This window comes from Microtus pennsylvanicus, chromosome 10 (assembly GCF_037038515.1).
Source record: "Microtus pennsylvanicus isolate mMicPen1 chromosome 10, mMicPen1.hap1, whole genome shotgun sequence".
NCBI lineage: Eukaryota > Metazoa > Chordata > Mammalia > Rodentia > Cricetidae > Microtus > Microtus pennsylvanicus.
The window spans coordinates 99,666,095-99,685,430 of NC_134588.1; the positions used below are offsets into that span (position 1 = coordinate 99,666,095).

The following is a 19,336-nucleotide window of genomic DNA, read 5'->3' on the forward strand; positions in this document are numbered from 1 at the left end:
TTAAAAGCAGAGCACAGAAATAATCTCTGTACTGTTTAGCATAGCATTCTACAGTGCTTCCAACTCATCAAGCTTGTTTAGTGCCGAAACCTCAGCCATCCTCCTGTTACACGTTCTAAGTTATTCAACTTAGGTGACATGACACATACCATTTAATCTAGTCTTGTTCCATTTTGTTGAGGGATTAGAAACAGGATCTGAGAGGTAAAGCTGCCCTTGGTATAAAAAAAGTACATGGGCATAATTTTCCTGTGAGAAATGGGCAATCAAAAGTAAAAATCAAAGAGTGAAAACAAAGGGTATAATTAGGAACCTGGGGCCAAGTGAAAAAGGCACAAGAGGCACAAAATAGAAAGCTAGATGTCTCCCTTACGTGAGAGGAACAAAAAACAATTCAACATCTAAATCCTTCCCCAAACTCCTAAGTCTCAGCTATTTAATTACCGTTTTAGTCACTTCACCTGTACAGCTAAAAGTTTAAATGCAAATACAAAAGCACCCAAATTGGGTGTTTACTTTTAACAAATATGTTAACACAGTAAGTTCTAAGGCAGCAATGTCTTTCTTCTATTTTGCACAGAACTGTGAGTATGAGGTCATTAGATTAGAAATCTATCTCAATTTCAACAGAAATAGCTTTTGGACTTCTTAAAAGACAACCGTACTAGAAAAGGCCTCAACTTATCAAGTAGTGCATAATGGCAGTTAAACATAAACATGATTTAACACCCAGGAACTAAAATCTGACTCAAGACCACACAAGTATTAGTCACTGTGTCTCTAGTAAGGTTGTATATGCTTAGGAGGAAGAAAAAGAAGCTTTAATAGAAAAGAAGAAGAAGAAAGTCTTTTAGATCAGATCCACTTTAATCTATATTTTATTCCTATTTAATTCTATGCTTTGCCATTTTCCTAAACCCAGTTACAAATACAACAGTGGTTAATCGCTAGCTTGATAATAAAAGACATTTTTGGAACAAAATGAGATGTGGGTTAGGTATGAAAAAAAAAATAAGGGCTGGAGAGATGGCTCAGCAGTTGAGAGAGCTTATTGCTCTTCCAGAGGATCAGGATTTGATTCTTAGCGCCCTCATCGTGATTCCCTACCATCAATCTGATGCCTTCTCCAACCTCACAGGCACCAGTCACACAAGTAATGCACATACATACATGCAAGCAAAACATTTACACACATAAAATAATGTCATGGGGGCTGGAGAGATGGCTCAGTGGTTAAGAGCATTGCCTGCTCTTCCAAAGGTCCTGAGTTCAATTCCCGGCAACCACATGGTGGCTCACAACCATCTGTAATGAGGTCTGGTGCCCTCCTGTGGCCTGCAGACATACATGCAGACAGAATATTGTATACATAATAAATAAATAGATATTAAAAAAAAATAAAATAAAATAATGTCATGAAGGATAATGTTATTTTTGAGGATACATACTTGAATATTTAAGAATTAAACATGTCTGTAATTTACATTCAAATACTTTGGCTCTGATGTTTAAGTGTTTCTGTTTGTGTATTTATGTTCACTGTGTACACAAATATCACAAACATAACAACAACTATCAAATCCAGGGTGGTGGGCATATATGACCCACCATTTCCTTTTCTGCTTTTGGGAAACATACTGGTCTCTAACTTGCTACATAGCTGAGGATGACTTTGAACTCTCAATCCCCCACCTTTCTCTCAAATAACAGGATTACAGACAAGTAATATTACACGCAGCTATACCATTTCTCAACTTTTCTGATTCCCAAGCCGGACCACTCACTCTATAGGTCACCCGGGACTCACCTTATCTTGGTATTTCCTGCCTTAGCCTCCTAATAGATGAAGGATTATAGGTTTGAGACACTATGTTTGGCTTCACCATTTCTCTCTTTTTTTTTCTTTAAGATTTTTATTTCCCAGAGCTGGAGTTATAGGTATTTGTATGGTGCTTGATTTTGGTGCTGGGAACCAAACTCTGGTCTCCTGAAAGAGCAGTATGTGCTCTTAGCCACTGAGCTATCCCTTCAGCCTCTCAAATTTTCAACATTTGAAATTTCTCTTCAAAAGTTAGGGCAAAGCCGAGCATGGTGGTACACGTCTTTTTGGTCCCAGCACTCTGTGAGTTCAAGGCCAGCATTGTCTACAAAGCAAGTAAATTTATAAATCTTAACAGCTGAGTTCTAAACATTTGAAGCACTATAACTTACAAGAGACATGTTTCAGTAATTTAGTTTAAATGGTTCTGTTGTAAAAATATTTTTAATTTCTAATACTGTTTTTTATTTTTTCCCCCTTTCTGAGACAAAGAGTTTCTGTGTAGCCCTGGTTGCCCTGGAATTTGCTTTGTTGACCACGTTGGTCTTGATCTCAGAGATCCACCTGCTCCTGCCTCCCAAGTGCTGAGATTAAAGCTGTGTGCCACCACTGCCTGGCTAAGAATAAAGTTTTAACAAATGTGTGTTAAGATTATGCTGGACTTAAACCAAGGATAGAACTTGCTCACTTGTACATTCCAAAGCCAAAGCTCAGAGCAGTCATCTGGTCCACAAGCAACAAGATAGTTGTCATCTGGACTCCATGCAATATAAGAAACACCATACGCATGTCCTTCTAATGTTTTAAGCAGCTTTAGCAGGTGTGTATCCTATAAAAAAGAAAAAGACAACTTAGTTAACTAAAAGCTACCGTTTGCTAGCACAAGAATTTAAAGTATAAAGAGCTACACTGATAGTATTGTTTATTCTGTGAAGTTTCTGTGTCAATACGGATTAACTAAGCTCAGGCAGCTTGCTTCATAGAGATTCGTTGACACCTATTAATTACCTACTATACAGAGCATATTATATACTAGATAGAAACATGAAACTGTCACAGGAATTGTCCTTAGGGAACTTGAAAGAAACTGAAAGTAGATGTGCCCACCAAAAGCTATCTCGAATAACTTCACAGACACATAACAGCACAGAATAAACATTTTCAGGTTATACAGTTCAACAGTTGATGTAGATCCACAGGCTTGTGGAACAGCGTGTAAGAGGTTATAAACTTTACAGTTTATAGCCTAAGGTTCTAATTCTGTAATGTTTTTATCACCCCCTCCCAAAGAAATTCCCTATCTATTGGTAATCAATTCTCTCCCTGCAGTTCCCAGAGACCACTACTTTATTTTTATTGATTTGTATAGTCTGGGCATTCCATATAAATGAAATTAAATATAATACAGTCTCTTGTAGTTGGTTTATTTCATTCATTCCAAAGTCTCTATGCTTCATGCATGACACAGTATATATTTTCTCTATTTGGTTTCTACCTTTTTAAATATTAAGAATAAAACAGCAGATAGGTGGTGGTGGTACATGCCTTTAATCCCAGCACTTGGAAGGAAGAGGCAGATAGATATCTGTGAGTTTGAGCCAATCTGGTCTACAAAGCGAGTTCCAGGACAGCTAGAACTGTTACATAGAGAAACTCTGTCTCAAACAAACAAAACAAACAAATAAAAGCAAAAGAACAAAAAGTCCACTAAAAATATGTATGTGCTTTTCTGTGGACATGTTAATATTACTCTTAAATATATACATAGCAGAAGAATTCCTGGGCCATTTGCTGTCTAATATTATTTAAAAAACTGACTGTATCATAATATGTTTCCACTAACAAACCAATATCAATACTACTTACGGATATTCACCGAATGCTTATTAAGCCTTTTATAATATTATTAACACAATATTATTAAGAACGATCTATCCTAGGGAGCAAACTAAGTTTTAGTAACATTAAAAAAAATCTGTCTGTGGGGCTGGAGAGATGGCTCAGCAGAGCACTGGCTGTTCTTCCAGAGGCTCTGAGTTCAATTCCCAATAACTACATGGTGATTCACAACCATCAGTAATGAGATCTGGTGCCCTCTTCTGGCCTGAAAAATACATGCAGGCAGAACACTGTATATACGATAAATAAATGAAATCTATAGGGGAAGAATTTTCATTTGGGCTTCCTGACTCAAAGGACTATGCTCCAAGGGCTGAACTATATACTGCAAATGTGTAAGAGACAAGACTGGAAGAGGTGACATGGTTACTTCACGCTAATGATTTGGTTTATCCAGAGGGAAACGTCAAGCCAGTCTAGGGAATATCTAATAAAATATTAAGTTTAGCAAGAGATGGGAACAACAATGCTGAAGATGAATCAGAAGGAAGACTCAAGAAACATGTAACATGCAAAAAAAATCCACCTATCAGAACTAAAGAGATGCGATGAAGACACTTTAGAGATAAAAATGCAAGTTAAAATTCCAGCTAGCATGTATACTAGGTCCAATCCCCAGCACTTAGGGTGGCGTGGAGGACAAACTCCAGATTTCTGGTTTAAGTGAAAAGCAGAGAAATTTTGAAAAACCTAATTACCAGGCAGTGGGAGTGCGTGCCTTTAATCCCAGCACTCAGGAAGCAGAAGCAGGAGGATCTCTGTGAGTCTGAGGCCAGTCTGGTCTATAAAGCAAGTTCCAGGACAGTCAGGGCTGTTATACACAGAAACCCTGTCTTGAAAAACCAAAAATCTAATAATATGTTTTAGATATTCAACTAGAGATGTACTGAGCATAACTTAAAAAGTCTTATTTATGTGTTTTTATGTGTGTAGGGGGTTGGGTATGTTCCTGCAGAGGCCTTGAGAGAGTAGGTCCCCTGGAGCTGGAGTTACGTGTAGTTTGGAGTGGCCGGAATAGCCTGGATATTAGGGCTGAGAGCAGAACTGAGGTCCTCTGGAAGAACAGGAAGTGTTCTTAAATACTGAGTAGCCTCTCTAGCCCCTTGAGCCTAAATTTAAGCCTAAATTAAGTCCACTAGCGATGACCTCTAAGAACCTATAAACAGGTCTTAAACTAGTCTGATAAAATTGAAACCTCCTGGCTTCAGAAACGTAACTATGGCTTGCTTATTATGCTATTTATTCATAGGACTAAAACCTTTTATGACAGTACATTAACAATGCAACTACTGATTCATCTTTGTTGAGTACCTGTATCAGATCAACAATAAAAGGTCAAAATGGCTTGCATAATTTTATATCTTTTAAAATTTTAACAAAACAATACTCCAGAGGAACACAAAGATTTTCTTCTAAATTGACAATAAATTCCGTTAGAAATACTTATCCAGAAAACTGATTGTCTGAACAAGACTGCTTTGTCCATACTGGAGAGCTTAGATAAAGAAGACCGTAAATAAAGACCATAAAGACCATAAAGAAGACTTCTTAGATAAAGAAGTTAAAGGTCTGCTGGGCTACACAGCAAGATCCTGTCTCAAAAAAACTACAGGAGGGTGGGGGAAGAGATACAGAAGAGGAAGGAAAAAAAAACCCAATTATTTTATATACCTCAATAAGAATGAACTCCATACATCATAAAGATACTGCTCTTCCACAGGACTCCTAACAGGTGTGTTGCTTTTGTTTATGCTGCATTTGAGTGACTGTGAAGCTGTGATTCTTTGCCTATCTAAAACACCTGACAGTCATAATAAAGAAATGAACGGCCAATAGCAAGGCAGAAGCAAGCATAGGCAGGGCTGGCAGGCAGAGAGTATAAAAGGAGAGGAGCAACAAGAGAACAAGGAGAGGAGGACATCTGGAGCCAGGCACCTACCTAGCCAGTCACAGATTAAGAAGGAAAGAAAGGTATACAGAAAGAGAGAAAGAAAAGCCCAGAGGCAAAAAGTAATTGTGATAAGCTAAGAAAAGTTGGCAAGAAACAAGCCAAACTAACAAGCCTAACTAAGAATAAGCCTCCATGTGTGATTTATTTGGGAGCTGGGTGGCGGGCCCCACAAAAATACAAGAGAGTAAAACAACACACAACAGACTTCGTTTGATTCCCAGCACCAATAGGGCAACTCACAACTATCTAACTCTAGCTCCATGGGACCCAACGCCCTTTTCTGGTCTCCACAGGTACCAGGGGCACAGACACACACGCTGGGCAAAATACTCATATATTAAAAACAACAGCAACGAAATCTTAAATTCTTTTTTTCTACACACTAATACCAGCATTGGGGAAGCAGAGCAGAAAGATCATGAATTCTAATTCACCCTGGAATCCAGTTTAAACAAAACAAATAACAAAAATGGGGGGCTGGAGAGATGGCTCAGTGGTTAAGAGCATTGCCTGCTCTTCCAAAGCTCCTGAGTTCAATTCCCAGCAACCACATGGTGGCTCACAACCATCTGTAAAGAGGTCTAGTGCCCTCTTCTGGCCTTCAGGCATACACACAGACAAAATATTGTATACATAATAAATAAATATTAAAAAAAAAGAAGTTCCTTTAAAAAAAAAATGGGCATTAAAAAATACATATTCAAGCCGGGAGGTGGTGGCGCACCCCTTTGATCCCAGCACTCAGGAGGCAGAGACAGGAGATCTGTTAGTTCAGGGCCACTCTGGGTTACAGAAGATTGAATCTGTCTAAAAGAGAAACATAGTTCACACAAAGGTGATCCCAGCACTTGAGATCACAGGTCTTTAACCCCAGAACTAGGGAGGTGGAGACAGGAGTGATGGGCAGAGAGAAATAAGGGAAGGAGTGCAGTCCAGTCTGAGATTTGCTGAAGACAGATGCAGTCTGGAGAAGCAGTCTGAGGACAGGATCGCCCCCTCCCCCTGGGTCTGACCATTTGTAGAGGTAAAAGAAGAACTCTCTAGTTGCTGCTTCTCTGATCTTCAGCATTAACTCGTATATCTGACTAGGGTTTTTTTTTTTTTATTTTTATTAAGACCAATTAGAATTTGTGTTACAAAGGACAATTAGGGCTTAAATAAAACTATTGTCTTTAGAAAGAAAGAAAAGAAAGAAAGGAAGGAAGGAAGGACGGATAAAGAGGGGGAAAAAAGTGCAGTCAACTTTTCTTAAATAGTATTTGACATAACAAAAGCACCATTATGTCAAGAGTTCACCAGTCTCAGGGGACTTTTTTTGTAGTACGGCCATCTGTAAAGTCATCCTTCTCATTTCAGATTAGAATCTAAATCTTAACTCTGCATTCCTAAATTAATAGGGCCAAGAAAAAAAATTCCTTTACCAAAAAAAAAAAAAGAAAGAAAGACAGACAGACAGAAAGAAAACCCTATTATATTTTGCACACCCAGTATTCAAGAAAACCCATTCTGGAAACACTGACATCAAGTCTAACCCCCTCAGCAAGAGATACAGAAGATCTGCTTCATTGGTTCACCTCCTGAACTTCCACTCTTCTCCCAGATGGCCTTAGGATATTCTGAATCAGTTTCACCTAAGCAGCTCTTTGATCTTTCACCTAAATTCTTTTCTTACTTTCCTTAGCTTTCTAGATGTAGCGAGATCTCTTCTGAGCTCCTACAGCGTCCATTATAGAATCATCAGGGTTTATTATCATATGCTTAGTTGCCTAGATTAAAAAAAATTAACACACAATAGGCATTTTATACTGGCTAAATAAAGTGGGAACCTCACCCACAACTCCTAGCAAAACAAACTTAACAAAACCCCTCAAAATTCAAAGGTCATGTGTTCATCCCAGACTCTTTCTAGTGTAATTTGTGACTCTTTGCCATCACTAAAAATACGTCTATTTTATTTAACGAAGGTGTCAAGTCACACTCCTTTTCTACCATAATGTCTTTCTTGTGTCCCCATTTGTATGCTATACCATAGCGCTAATAAGGTTCCTTTATGTCCTCATACTTCAACTGAAAATAAATATAGTAACATTATTTAATTGCATCTTAATGTCCTTTCTAACCTGTACAATCCTTTGATGGGCTTCTTAACCTGACATCTACAAGAAAGGGTCCATGGATAGAAGCAGGCTCTTGGAACACAAATGATTAAAGGTCACTTATGATTGAAGACTGCTGCTCTACTGTGTACTCAGCTCATGTGTTTAAGAGTACAATGTTACCAGGCATGGTGGCCTAAATCTTTTAATCCCAGTGTTCCTGAGGCAGAGGCAGGTGGAGCTGAGTTTGATGCCAGCCAAGACTACATAGAGACCCCTTCCAAAAACGAGACAGAGAGGCATGGAAATAATCAAACTTACTGGCCTCGCCATGGAATCGACTTTCACAGCCTAAGCTGACATTTTTTTAAAATATTTATTTATTTATTATGTATACAATATTTTGTCTGTGTGTATGCCTGCAGGCCAGAAGAGGACACCAGACCCCATTACAGATGGTTGTGAGCCACCATGTGGTTGCTTGGAATTGAACTCAGGACCTTTGGAAGAGCAGGCAATGCTCTTAACCTCTGAGCCATCTCTCTAGTCCCCTAAGCTGACATTTTAAGTGGCAGTTTTTAGTTATGTACTCTTCCATACCCAGACCCAAAGAACACCTGTGGACATATGCTACGATAATCATTTGCTGAAAATATGAAAGTGGCCTTATAAAATAAATATCTACCATAAATGTTGATTACAGCATACAGATATTATTGCTTGATAACCTTTGATATCTGTGATGCCTTTGTTAGGGACAGAGTCACAAAACAACATTAAAGCAAACAGATCAGACTCATACAGCAGACAGATGGGGGGAGAGATAGGCAGAGAATTCAAATCTGGGCTCATTGTTGGTTAAATTACTCCAGAGAAGTGTTTATTATTTCTTTTCGTTAATGGATGCTGTGGTAGTGGACTGAAAGAAAATGGTCCCCAAAGGGAAAGGCACTGGTAGGAGGTGTGGCCTTATTGGAGTAGTGTGTCACTATGGGGTGAGCTTGGAGGCCTCCTAGGCTCAAGCTATGCCCAGTGCGGATAGAGATTCCTGCTGCCGCCTACTGATCAAGATGTAGAACTCTCAGCTACTTTTCCAGCACCACGTCTGTCTGCATGCTGCCATGTCCCCCAACGATGGTAATGAACTAAACCTGTGAACTCTAAGTCACCCCAATTAAATGTTTTCTTTTATAAGTGTTGCTGTAGTCACAGTGTCTCTTCACAGAAATAGAAACCCTGACTAATACAGAAGCCAATGAACTATCTGTGACTTAATCTATCACTAATGCATTTAATCTGATGCAACATACATAGAAATATTAGGTAACAGTAAATTCAGTATTATACCTTAACAGAGAAATTTCAAATACTCTTATTTCATATTGAAATTGTTGCAGATATCTTACAATATTATTTAAGTTTACTAATTCAGAATGCTGGTAATCATTATCTGCTACTAAAATTATTTAAGGTTAATGAAGGAATACTATATATTGTACCTTTTTATTCTAGGTGGAGAGCCCACATTTCAATATAATTAGGTTCCTTAAATAATTAGTGCATAGTTTATAATTAAATCATATATGGAATTTTATGTGTATGTATATTTGTCACACACACACCTGAATCCCGCTATGTGTACTTAACAGTATTATTTTAAGATAACCAGAAAGTCTGTCAGATTGCTAACTAGGTGTTACGGCACAAAAACGTAAGAGCTCTTTTTTTTTTTTAAAGAAAATTATTTATTTTTTTATTTTGTGTGCATTGATTTTTGCCTACACATATGTCCATGAGAGGATGTTGGATACTGGAGTGATAGACAGTTGTGAGCTGCCATGTGGGTGCTGGGAAGTGAATCTGGGTCCTCTGGAAGATCAGTCAGTGCTCCTATCTGCTGAGCCATCTCTCCAGCCCCTAAAACGTCCTTCTTCATAGTGAAGAATGCTGTTCTTTCCTGTCGCCAGTTACAACATATCACAGGAAAGAAGTACCTGTCTCATATTTGTATTTCCCCTTCTATGGTGCCTTTAAATTATTTGCTATGTATGTTGTATGTGCATGATACTTGTATGTGGGCTGACATGTCATGGCCCATATGTCAGGACAATTTTATGGAGTCATTACTTTCCACCTTACGAAGGTCCCAGGGAACAAAATCAGGTCTCCAGGCTGGCAAAGCATATGCCTTCTTCAGCCGCTGAGCCATCATATTGGCTTCTAAGACTAATCTGTTGTTGTCTTACTCAAAATAAATTTGGGGCCAATATATTTATCCAAAGGCAAAAGCCTTGTTTTAGTCCTAAACCAAGTTTTATTTACTTTAGATCTTAGGTGAATGGCTCCTAAAACAAGTGTAGTTCCTTAACCTATTTGGATTCATGCTTTTTGACTAGTAGATAAATGTTCAATTGGTTAAAAGAAATGAACATGCTTATTTCTACATATCTGTAGGTTATCTAGTGATAAAGACACTTATGATTAGAGAAAACTTAGTTCTTAAAATCCATATGCAGTAATTTTCAAATATTAACATTGGGGAAAACCAGGTTAAGATTCCACATGAGATCTGAAAATTATACTGGGGACTTTAACACTTCTACCCCAGTTTCCTCATCTCAACACAAGAAGTTTAGCACCTCAGAGTCTTTCAGAGGATGAAAGAATACACAATGACTCAGCACAATCTCTAGCATAAACCCTGAACAACTAGGGTAATATTAACCTACCTACATATATATATATGAACATATACATAAATATAAACATATATATAAACACAAAGAGAAAAAATATATAGAAAAAAGTGATCAACATAGACAGATATGATGATACATCTCTATCTGTCTAGTGTTCAGGAATACTGGCTGGGGCTTGAGAGTTCCACACCAGCCTGGGAAACTAAGTGAAAACTTGCCCCCCAAAATAAGTAAATAAAGCCGGGCGGTGGTGGCGCACGCCTTTAATTTGAGCACTCAGGAGGCAGAGGCAGGAGGATCTCTGGGAGTTCGAGGCCAGCCTGGTCTAGAAGAGCTAGTTCCAGGACAGGAACCAAAAAGCTACAGAGAAACCCTGTCTCAACTCCCCCCCACCAAAGTAAATAAATAAATACAAATCAAGTGACAAACATGACCAAAAAAGGCACTTGCCGAAGTCAACTACTTCTACATATGTATATTAAAAATAGGTAAGCGGTTGGGTGTGGTGGCACACACCTTTAGTCCTAGTGCTCAGGAGGCAGAGGTAGGCAGATCTGTAGTTTATCTACACAGCAAGTTCCCTGACAGCCAGAGCTACAGAGAAACCCTGTCCCGAAAAACAAAAACAAACAAGTGACCAGTGAGTTAAGATGCAAAAGTAAAATGACCTGGGTTTGACTGCTATCGTCTATATCATGGCTCACAACCATCTATAGAGCTCTGTATCAGAAGCACTCCAGTCCTGTGCGAGAGGCACACATATGATACACACACACTTACGCTGGCAACACACATAAAATAAATGTAAACAAATTAGTACCCCTTTTTGCCGTCTAAGAACTCATACAGGAATACATACCGGATCAACTTGCCATATGATAACTGTGGTGTCCTTTGATCCTGTTGCTAGTTTAGTGCCATCATTAGAGAATTTACAGAACCACACTTCATTACAATGCTCCGTGAGTATCTGCTGAGTGTAACAGGGGAATTGCCTCCTAAAACAAACAAATCCACACATAATTACACTTTCAAAGCATTTTCAGCAATATTGAGAAGGGCATTTAACAACCGGCAGAACTCCTTTTGGAGTTCTCAAGTATAAAATATAAATGAATGTATTTACAATTCTCAAGAATCAAATTTATTTTGGTATGCTGAAATACTATGATATCAGACACTTTTTGTTCAAGTCAACTTTAGTTAAAATCTGTAATATAGAATCTACTTCAACCTAAAGTTTACTTTTTGGCTGCCTTCTGAAAGCTACCAGGTCTGATTAATACAATTCGTATAAGTAATTATTATTCAGGAATTACGTTTACCACTTTATAGATAAATGGCATTAGTTGGTTGTTCTACAAGGAGTAAGAAATAATGTAGCATCTTCAAGCATATAAATCAGTTAAGCTATTATTAAAAGCTTTGGTATGACGTAAAGAAAATGGGGCCGGTGAGACAGCTCGCAGGGTAAAAGCGCTTGTTGATCAGCAGACAATCCATCTTTAGAACCCACACAGCGCAGAGAACTGACTCCTGAAGTTGCCCTCTGCCTCCACATATGCGCTGTGAATCACATGCACACACTTATTAATAAATAGAGAACTGGCAAGATGGCTCAGTGGGTGAAAGTGCCTGCTGTCAAGTCTGATGACCTAAGTTCAATTACGGGGACAAACATGATGATGGAAGGAGTAAACTCCCGCAAAGAATGTGTCATGAGCCTTTTACCTACACGTGTGCATGTGCACCATGTGTGCCTCATGTAGCATGACAGCCAAGAGAGGGTGGTAGACAGTTACGATCCACCATGTGAGTACTAGGAACCAAACTCAGGTTCTCTGCGAAAATACCAAGTGCTCTCTTAACCACTGGGCCATCTCTCCAGCCCTCCTACCCATTTTGACACTGGTTCTTACTATTGTAGCCCAGGCTTGCCTGAAACTCTGCATCTTCCTGCCCTGAGTCTTCCAAGTACTGGATTAATAAACAGGCAGGTATGATCTTGCTCAAGTCATACTTTTAAATTTATCTTCAAAAGTTCTTTTTAAGTTTATCTTCCAAAGACTTCTCTATTTTTCCCCCAACAATGGTACTCAGAGCCCAGCAGAGTGAAATGAGCCTACAGTCCCAGCACTCGTGGAGCTCCAGCAGGAAGACTGAGTCCGAGAATTTGGTACCAGCATGGGCAACACAGCAAGATCCTGTCTCAAAAAACAAAACTAGTGTGCACCAGTATGCACACAAGGAAGAGTATACTGTCAACTGGCCAGCCTGACAGGTGGCAGGCAATTAGCCTTAGCAGGTATTACTTGGCAACTTTAAATTTTTAGATTACTTAACTAAGAACTACTTTAGTATTAAACTGTTATTTTACTCTGAACGAAAATAATGCATAATTATATTTTATTAAGCACTTTACTAGGTGCCAAGTATTGCATGTGACACTTTCTATAAGACAGTCTTTTATTTTTTTTTTATGTATATGGGTATTTTGCCTGCATTTATGTCTGTGGACCTTGTGTGCAGTGTATTCACACAAGCCAGAAGAGGGAGCTGGAAACCTGGAAATGGAGTTATAAACAGCTGCTAACCATGTGGGTGCTGGGAACCAAATCTGGGTCCTCATCAAGAACAACTACTCTTAACTGCTGAGCCATTACTCCAGCCTCCAGAATACTAATTCTTGAAACTAATTTGACAAGAGAAATTTTATCACCCCCATTTTTACAAGGCTCAAGAAGCCATTATCTTACCAGATTTTCACAAAACTAGCTGAACTAAATTTTGAACCTATAATTGACTGAATTATCTTTCCCAATGTCAACTTTAAACACTATTTTTTTCAAAGACTAATAAAATTGTAATAAAAATTCTTTTGCCTGAAGTTGATTTGATCATAGAAAGATTCATTTAGATTAACAAATAACCTGTAAGTAAGAACTGATTCAAATTTACAGGGCATTAAGTCACTTAGTCTCTTGACAGCTGTCAGTCAATTTAAAATTATCATTTTATCTTGTGTTGTTTCCCTCTCCCTCCAAGATAAAGTTTCTTTGTGTAGCTTTGGAGCCTGTACTGGAACTAGCTCTTGTAGAACAGGCTGGCCTTGAACTCACAGAGATCCACCTGCCTCTGCATCCCCAGTACTGTGATTTGTGATTAAAGGTGTGTGCCTCCACCCCCCAGCTATCATTTAGTCTTTTACTAAGACTAAGGGGGGCTGGAGAGACGGCTCGGTGGTTAAGAGCACTTGCTGCTCCTGTAGAAGGTCTGAGATTGGTTCCCAGCACCCATATAGCAGCTCACAGCTGTCTCTAACTCCAGCTCCAGGATAGCCAGGCATCTCTTTAGGCTCTGTGGACAGCAGGCACACACACAATGCACAAAGGCAGAACACTCATACACAGAAAATAAAATCTAGAGAGAAAATTAAAAATAAAGGCTACAGTAACCTGCAAATTTATTAACATCCTTTTCAGATAAATAAGTGATGGTTGATGGCCTTGCTTTCAAATAAATTCAAAACTTTAAATGGTATTAAAAACCAGTACTGTATGAAAGAAAACAGTAAATGTAGCATTTTGACCAAATTCAATCTTTAACTTGTGTCTACAAATATTTTATAAAAATCCTGTACTAAAAAATTTGTACTTATAAAAGTAGCATATAAAAACATACTTCCATTAGTTATCAGTGTGAAAAAGTCCAGAAAATACTTTCTTTAAAAAAAAAAAAGTTCCTTACTGGTCACATTTAAACCGAAAATATGTGCAAACTAGTTAATAAAAAAATTGTGTACAATCTAATAAAAACTCTTCAGTGTTTAAATGGGTTTTTCAAAGTCATAATCAGTTACTCATAATCAATTCTCTATTCTCCAGAGAGGAAAGAATGGATAGTATGTTTATATTTTATTTCAAAAATTTCTTTCTAATTCTAATGCTAAAATGTAGTTTCTAGAAGAAAATAAAGTAGATGGTTAAAAATGATCAACTTTTCTTTTGAAGACCTCTAGCTAAACTTAAGGAATTTAATTCAGGATCTACTTTCCAGTCTGGCAATGAAGGGACAACTTACTGAGTTAATGCCTGGTGTTACTCTCTTAGTCTCCTTAAAATCTACCTCTAGAATGAACAGCTGGGGACGGCTCCTGGTTTCCGGCTTGGTGAACTGGGTAGGTAGATCCTCCCTGAGATAGAAAATGCAGGGGAAGATGGCTTGGCAGCTGAAGTTCTTGCAAGCAAGCAAGAGGATGGGAAGTTCAGATGCCCCGAACCCCATGTAAATGCCAGGTTGACATGGTAACCCGCCTGTAATTCCAGCCTCTGAAGGTGGAAGCAGGGGAATCTCTGGAGCAAACTGGCTAGAGACTTGCTGGGATTGGTGAGCTCCAGGTTCAGCCAGAGACCCTGTCTTAAAAGAATAAAGTGGAAGAACAACTGAGGAAGATTTCCAGTATCAACCTTGGTCCTCCACACAGATGCATCCATATGTACGCGTGTACCCACACAGATGTGAAAAAACATGTCATACATGTGACAAAAATATCAAGTATAAAAAAACAAAAACAACAAACAAACAAACAACCAGACTTAGCAGGCCTGAATAAGAGGCAGAGAAAAATCTATTTGGATCTGCTGTGTTTAACTAGAGCAACAGCCAAACTGTACTCAGATCTAGGCTCAGGAGAGAAAAACTGTAGCTCTGGCCTATTTCCAGGAGACCCTAGATTCGTGGAAGTATAACCTACGGAAGGAAGATGAGGAAAGAGGCAACCCTGGGACAAACTGTTAAAGGGACAGACAGAGAAGAAGAGCCCTTGGAGGGGTCAGAGTATCAATCTAGAGCCTGGAATATTTATAGAAAGCTATAATGCTGTAATACTGTAGAAAGCTTGAGAAAACATGGAAGGCAGCTGCTGAATCAGACAGACTATCCTCACCAACATCAGCAGTGACACTACAGGAACTTGGTGAAGAAAAACAAGGACAGACCAAAGAACTGCACAGCAAGCAGGGAACGATTTGAGAAGTTACCCTTGAAGGAGGGAAGTGGTAAACAGAAGGCGCAATGCTGTTTTTAATTTATTGTATGGGTGTTTTGCCTGCAAAAGTAAGTCCATGTACCAGGTGTGTGAATTTTTTTTAATCATAAAGAAGATCTAAGGAACACTTTTGAAAAGCAAGAGTTTCAGTTTTAGTAAAATGTCAGTGCTTTACACATGGTCTGATGAGCACCCCACCCAAGGTGAAGGACAGAAAAAGGACTAAGTATTTGTCATATATTAGTCTACAAATAGTGACATCAGGAACTAAGGTGCATACAGGGGTGGAAAATCCTCCTGTCATGGGTTTCTGTTTCCATGCATGAAGGAAAGGCTCTTATTTTCTGACACTTCTGGCACTATCCGGTCTACTTGTCACCTTTCATTCCCTAAGCAGAAATGAGTTTATGAGCTACAAAGAGACCTTGGTCTACAGGTGACTTAATTTTAAACAACCTAAAAGGAGCTATAAAACAAGGCACAGACTATATAGTCTTTAATCTATCCCCTACCCACCCACTCATCCAATTTAAACAAAAAGCTCTAAAAGTTCTCCCCAAGAAGTCAAAGAACAGTGCCAAGGAGTGAGCTGTGCTAAGGGAAAAGGATCACTATCACGTCCTACGCTAGCACAACAGTAACTCACACCAAAGCACGATCCAGTACTTCAGCAAGAACATCATTTCTAAGGCCAATAGCTCAGACAAGTGCAGTCAGCAATGACACAACTACACACACAGGCAAATTATAGGGCTGGGGACAGGGCTCAGTGGTAGAACTTTGACTAGCATTTGAAAAGACCTATGTTCTGTTTCTACTACTGATGAAAGAAAAAACAAAAACAAAAAAAGCAAAGTAAATCACTTGGTTTAAACACACCTCAAGGGATGGAGAGATGGCTTGGCAATAAGAGCACTGGCTGCTCTTCCAGAGGTCCTGAGTTCAATTCCCAGCAACCACATGGTGGCTCACAACCATCTGCAATAGCATCTGATGCCCCCTGCTGGCATGCAAGTGTACATGCAGAGCACTCATACATAAGATATAAATGTTTAAAATAAATAAATAATAAATACTCCTGATATTATTTTAAAGCAGTATCTACATGTATGCATAGTATTTCTGGTTATTCAAAAGCTCCTTATTGATTAACATATACACTCTGTCTTTTACCACCGAAATCCATTTTTTTTTGCTACTTCTTCAATGAATGTGAGCAGAAGGAATGGAATATGTGCACTACAGCAGCCTGCTTTCAATGTCTGATCAGAACCAAACCATTTCTTTCCTCAAGTTTGGAAGGGTTCACAATTTTTATCTTGGTATTTTAAATTTAAAGTTATGATTTAATTTTGGAGAGCATCATTAAAATAGAAGAGAAATTTTTACTAAAAAGTACACTCAACACCAAAAGACAAGCTTGGATTCTTCCAACTTCAATTATGTGCATGGTTTGGTAAACATAAACACAAAGTTAATGTCTATTATTCTAGCCATTTTTGAAGCCATTCTACAAAAAGCAGAACTTTAACTTAAGAAAAAAGCATTTCAATGATTTATATATGTAGAAAATAACTTTGTACATAGTTAAAATGTTGAACACAGGAAATAACTAACCAAACCCAAAGATAAGAAAACTAAAAATTGGCTTTTGGGCTTCAGGTCCCAACTGTGGCTTACCACATAAACATAGGCTTACATAGTAGAAGCTAATTTTCTATTTTTTTTTCTACTAAGTTTCAATTTTAGTAGTTCTGGGTTTTACTGTGAATAAATAGTAAATCAGATATGAACTGTTATACAGCTACACAAAGAAACCCTAGAAAATGTTTGCATAAATTTCATAATTCCATCTGTAATACACTAACATTTGAAAATGTAAGAAATTTTTCTCTTACCTACTACAAACATGATCTATAAGTAGAGACACAGAATCTAGATTATTGTCAAGTTTGGTATTGTGATATAGGCACCGATCCCTTTGTAGCTCCACCGCCTGCCGCAGAAGAGTCTGTAAACGCCGTGGGGGAAGCATCACTGATGGTGGTAAATAGGCTTTAATAAAAGATATTTTAAAAAAGAGAAATAAAAATAATAATAATCTGTAAACTTTTATTTAAGACATTCAGTTCTCTTCTGCTGCTCCTTTTACCTCGGTATTACTGTTTCCGCTACACAGACAAAAGCTCCAGGGACATGACATAAGGGAAGTTGTAGGAACATTTTCAAAAACTACAGTGATATTGCCACTAGAAAGGAGTAATTGGGCTATATCCTGTAGGTGGAGTTTCTGCGAGGAATAATACCACATACAAAACACACTACAAAAGTAAAAAGAGATGGGACAGAAAATACAATGATGATTATGTGTCAGTAGATGATTATGTATCTCAGGATGAGATAAATCTTCACTTAACAAAGAGTAAGTCAAAACTGAGGCTACTAATGCCAAAGGTACCATGGTAATTCAGAGAATAGAATCCATACAAACTTATTCTAATTTTCTTATGCTTTACATTTCTCCCAGGTATATGGAGTATGTATTTTCTGATTCTTGAGATTACTACTCTCTATAATTTGAATACAAAAGAGGCATTTTACATAAAGATATGGTAAAAAATGATCCCCCCAAAAAACTAGAAAGCGAGCTAACACAGCTGGGAGAAGCATAAAACAATTTACCTAAAGAACAAAAATTGTAAAATGCGTAGGACTTGAAGCTGTGGTTCACTTTTTTTTTCTCTATCCTTAGTACTTTTCATCCAAAGAAAAGAACTTAAGAACATCACTAAAGGGGCTGGAGATATGGCTCAGTGGTTAAGAGCACTGACTGCTCTTCCAGAGGTCCTGAGTTCAATTCCCAGTGACCACATGGTGGCTCACAACCATCTGTAATGGTATCTGGTGCCCTCTTCTGGCATGTGGGCATACATGGAGGCAGAATGTTGTATACATAGTAAATAAATAAATCTTTAAAAAAAAAAGAACATCACTAAACATGCTAGGCATTGGTGGTGCACGCCTTTAATCCCAGCACTTGAGAGAAAACAAACATAAGGGGTTGGAGAGAGTGCTGGCTGCTCTCCGAGAGGATCCGAATTCAATTCCCAGCACCCACATGGCAGCTCACAACTGTCTGTAAATCTAGTTTCAGGGGATCTGACACCTTCACACCAATGCACATAAAATAATGTTAAATAAACTGTAAAAAAAAACTATTAAAAAAAGATTACAAACATAAGGAGAATGCAGAGTCCAGCACCTTACACTGACTCCAGGTCCCATCTGGTGAGTGTGAGACTCTTTGGTGTAAAGGGCTTTTTAATGGACTCCTTCTTCCACAAAAACTCAGTGAAAGTGTGTCTAAGTACAAGCTTCCTATTTGATCTTTATTACCTACGTCCAATCTAAAAGGAAATAAACATCAAAAACTCTTACTCTGAAGCTTGTCCAGCAGTTTGGACCGAGAAGCTGTCCCCTTGCCTTCCCATTCAGCTTTTGCCCTTAGGTCTTCCGCATGGCTACACATTAGATACCTATAATAAAGAAAGCACCAAATCTCAAACCCTTTTGAAATATAATTAAAAAATAGTTGATTATATTTCCACAATCAAGTTCTTGCTCATGCAAATCAAGAAAAACATTTTTACAGTGAATTCAATTTATTAATACAAACTGGTACCTTCATAAATTATTAAAAGGCAATAGACTATTATCAAAATACACAATGTTATCACTGCAATTAAAAGAGTGCTCCCTTCTGCTATACATAATATATGTAGCTTACTTTTATGTTAGGTTATTCCAAATCTTCAGCACATGCTT

At 38.2% G+C, this 19,336-nt stretch overlaps 1 protein-coding gene across 2 annotated transcripts in view; it reads right to left on the bottom strand.

Annotated features, from left to right (window-relative positions):
• Positions 1-19,336, bottom strand: part of Wdr26 (WD repeat domain 26) — a 45,138-nt gene that overhangs the window by 14,562 nt on the left and 11,240 nt on the right. For both annotated transcript variants that reach the window (XM_075989341.1, XM_075989340.1), the window contains exons 5-8: positions 18,950-19,047; positions 17,410-17,566; positions 11,324-11,462; positions 2,508-2,648 (exon numbers count right to left, since the gene is read on the bottom strand). In XM_075989341.1, the coding sequence (XP_075845456.1) occupies positions 2,508-2,648; positions 11,324-11,462; positions 17,410-17,566; positions 18,950-19,047 (535 nt within the window). The remainder of the gene's footprint in view (positions 1-2,507; positions 2,649-11,323; positions 11,463-17,409; positions 17,567-18,949; positions 19,048-19,336) is intronic.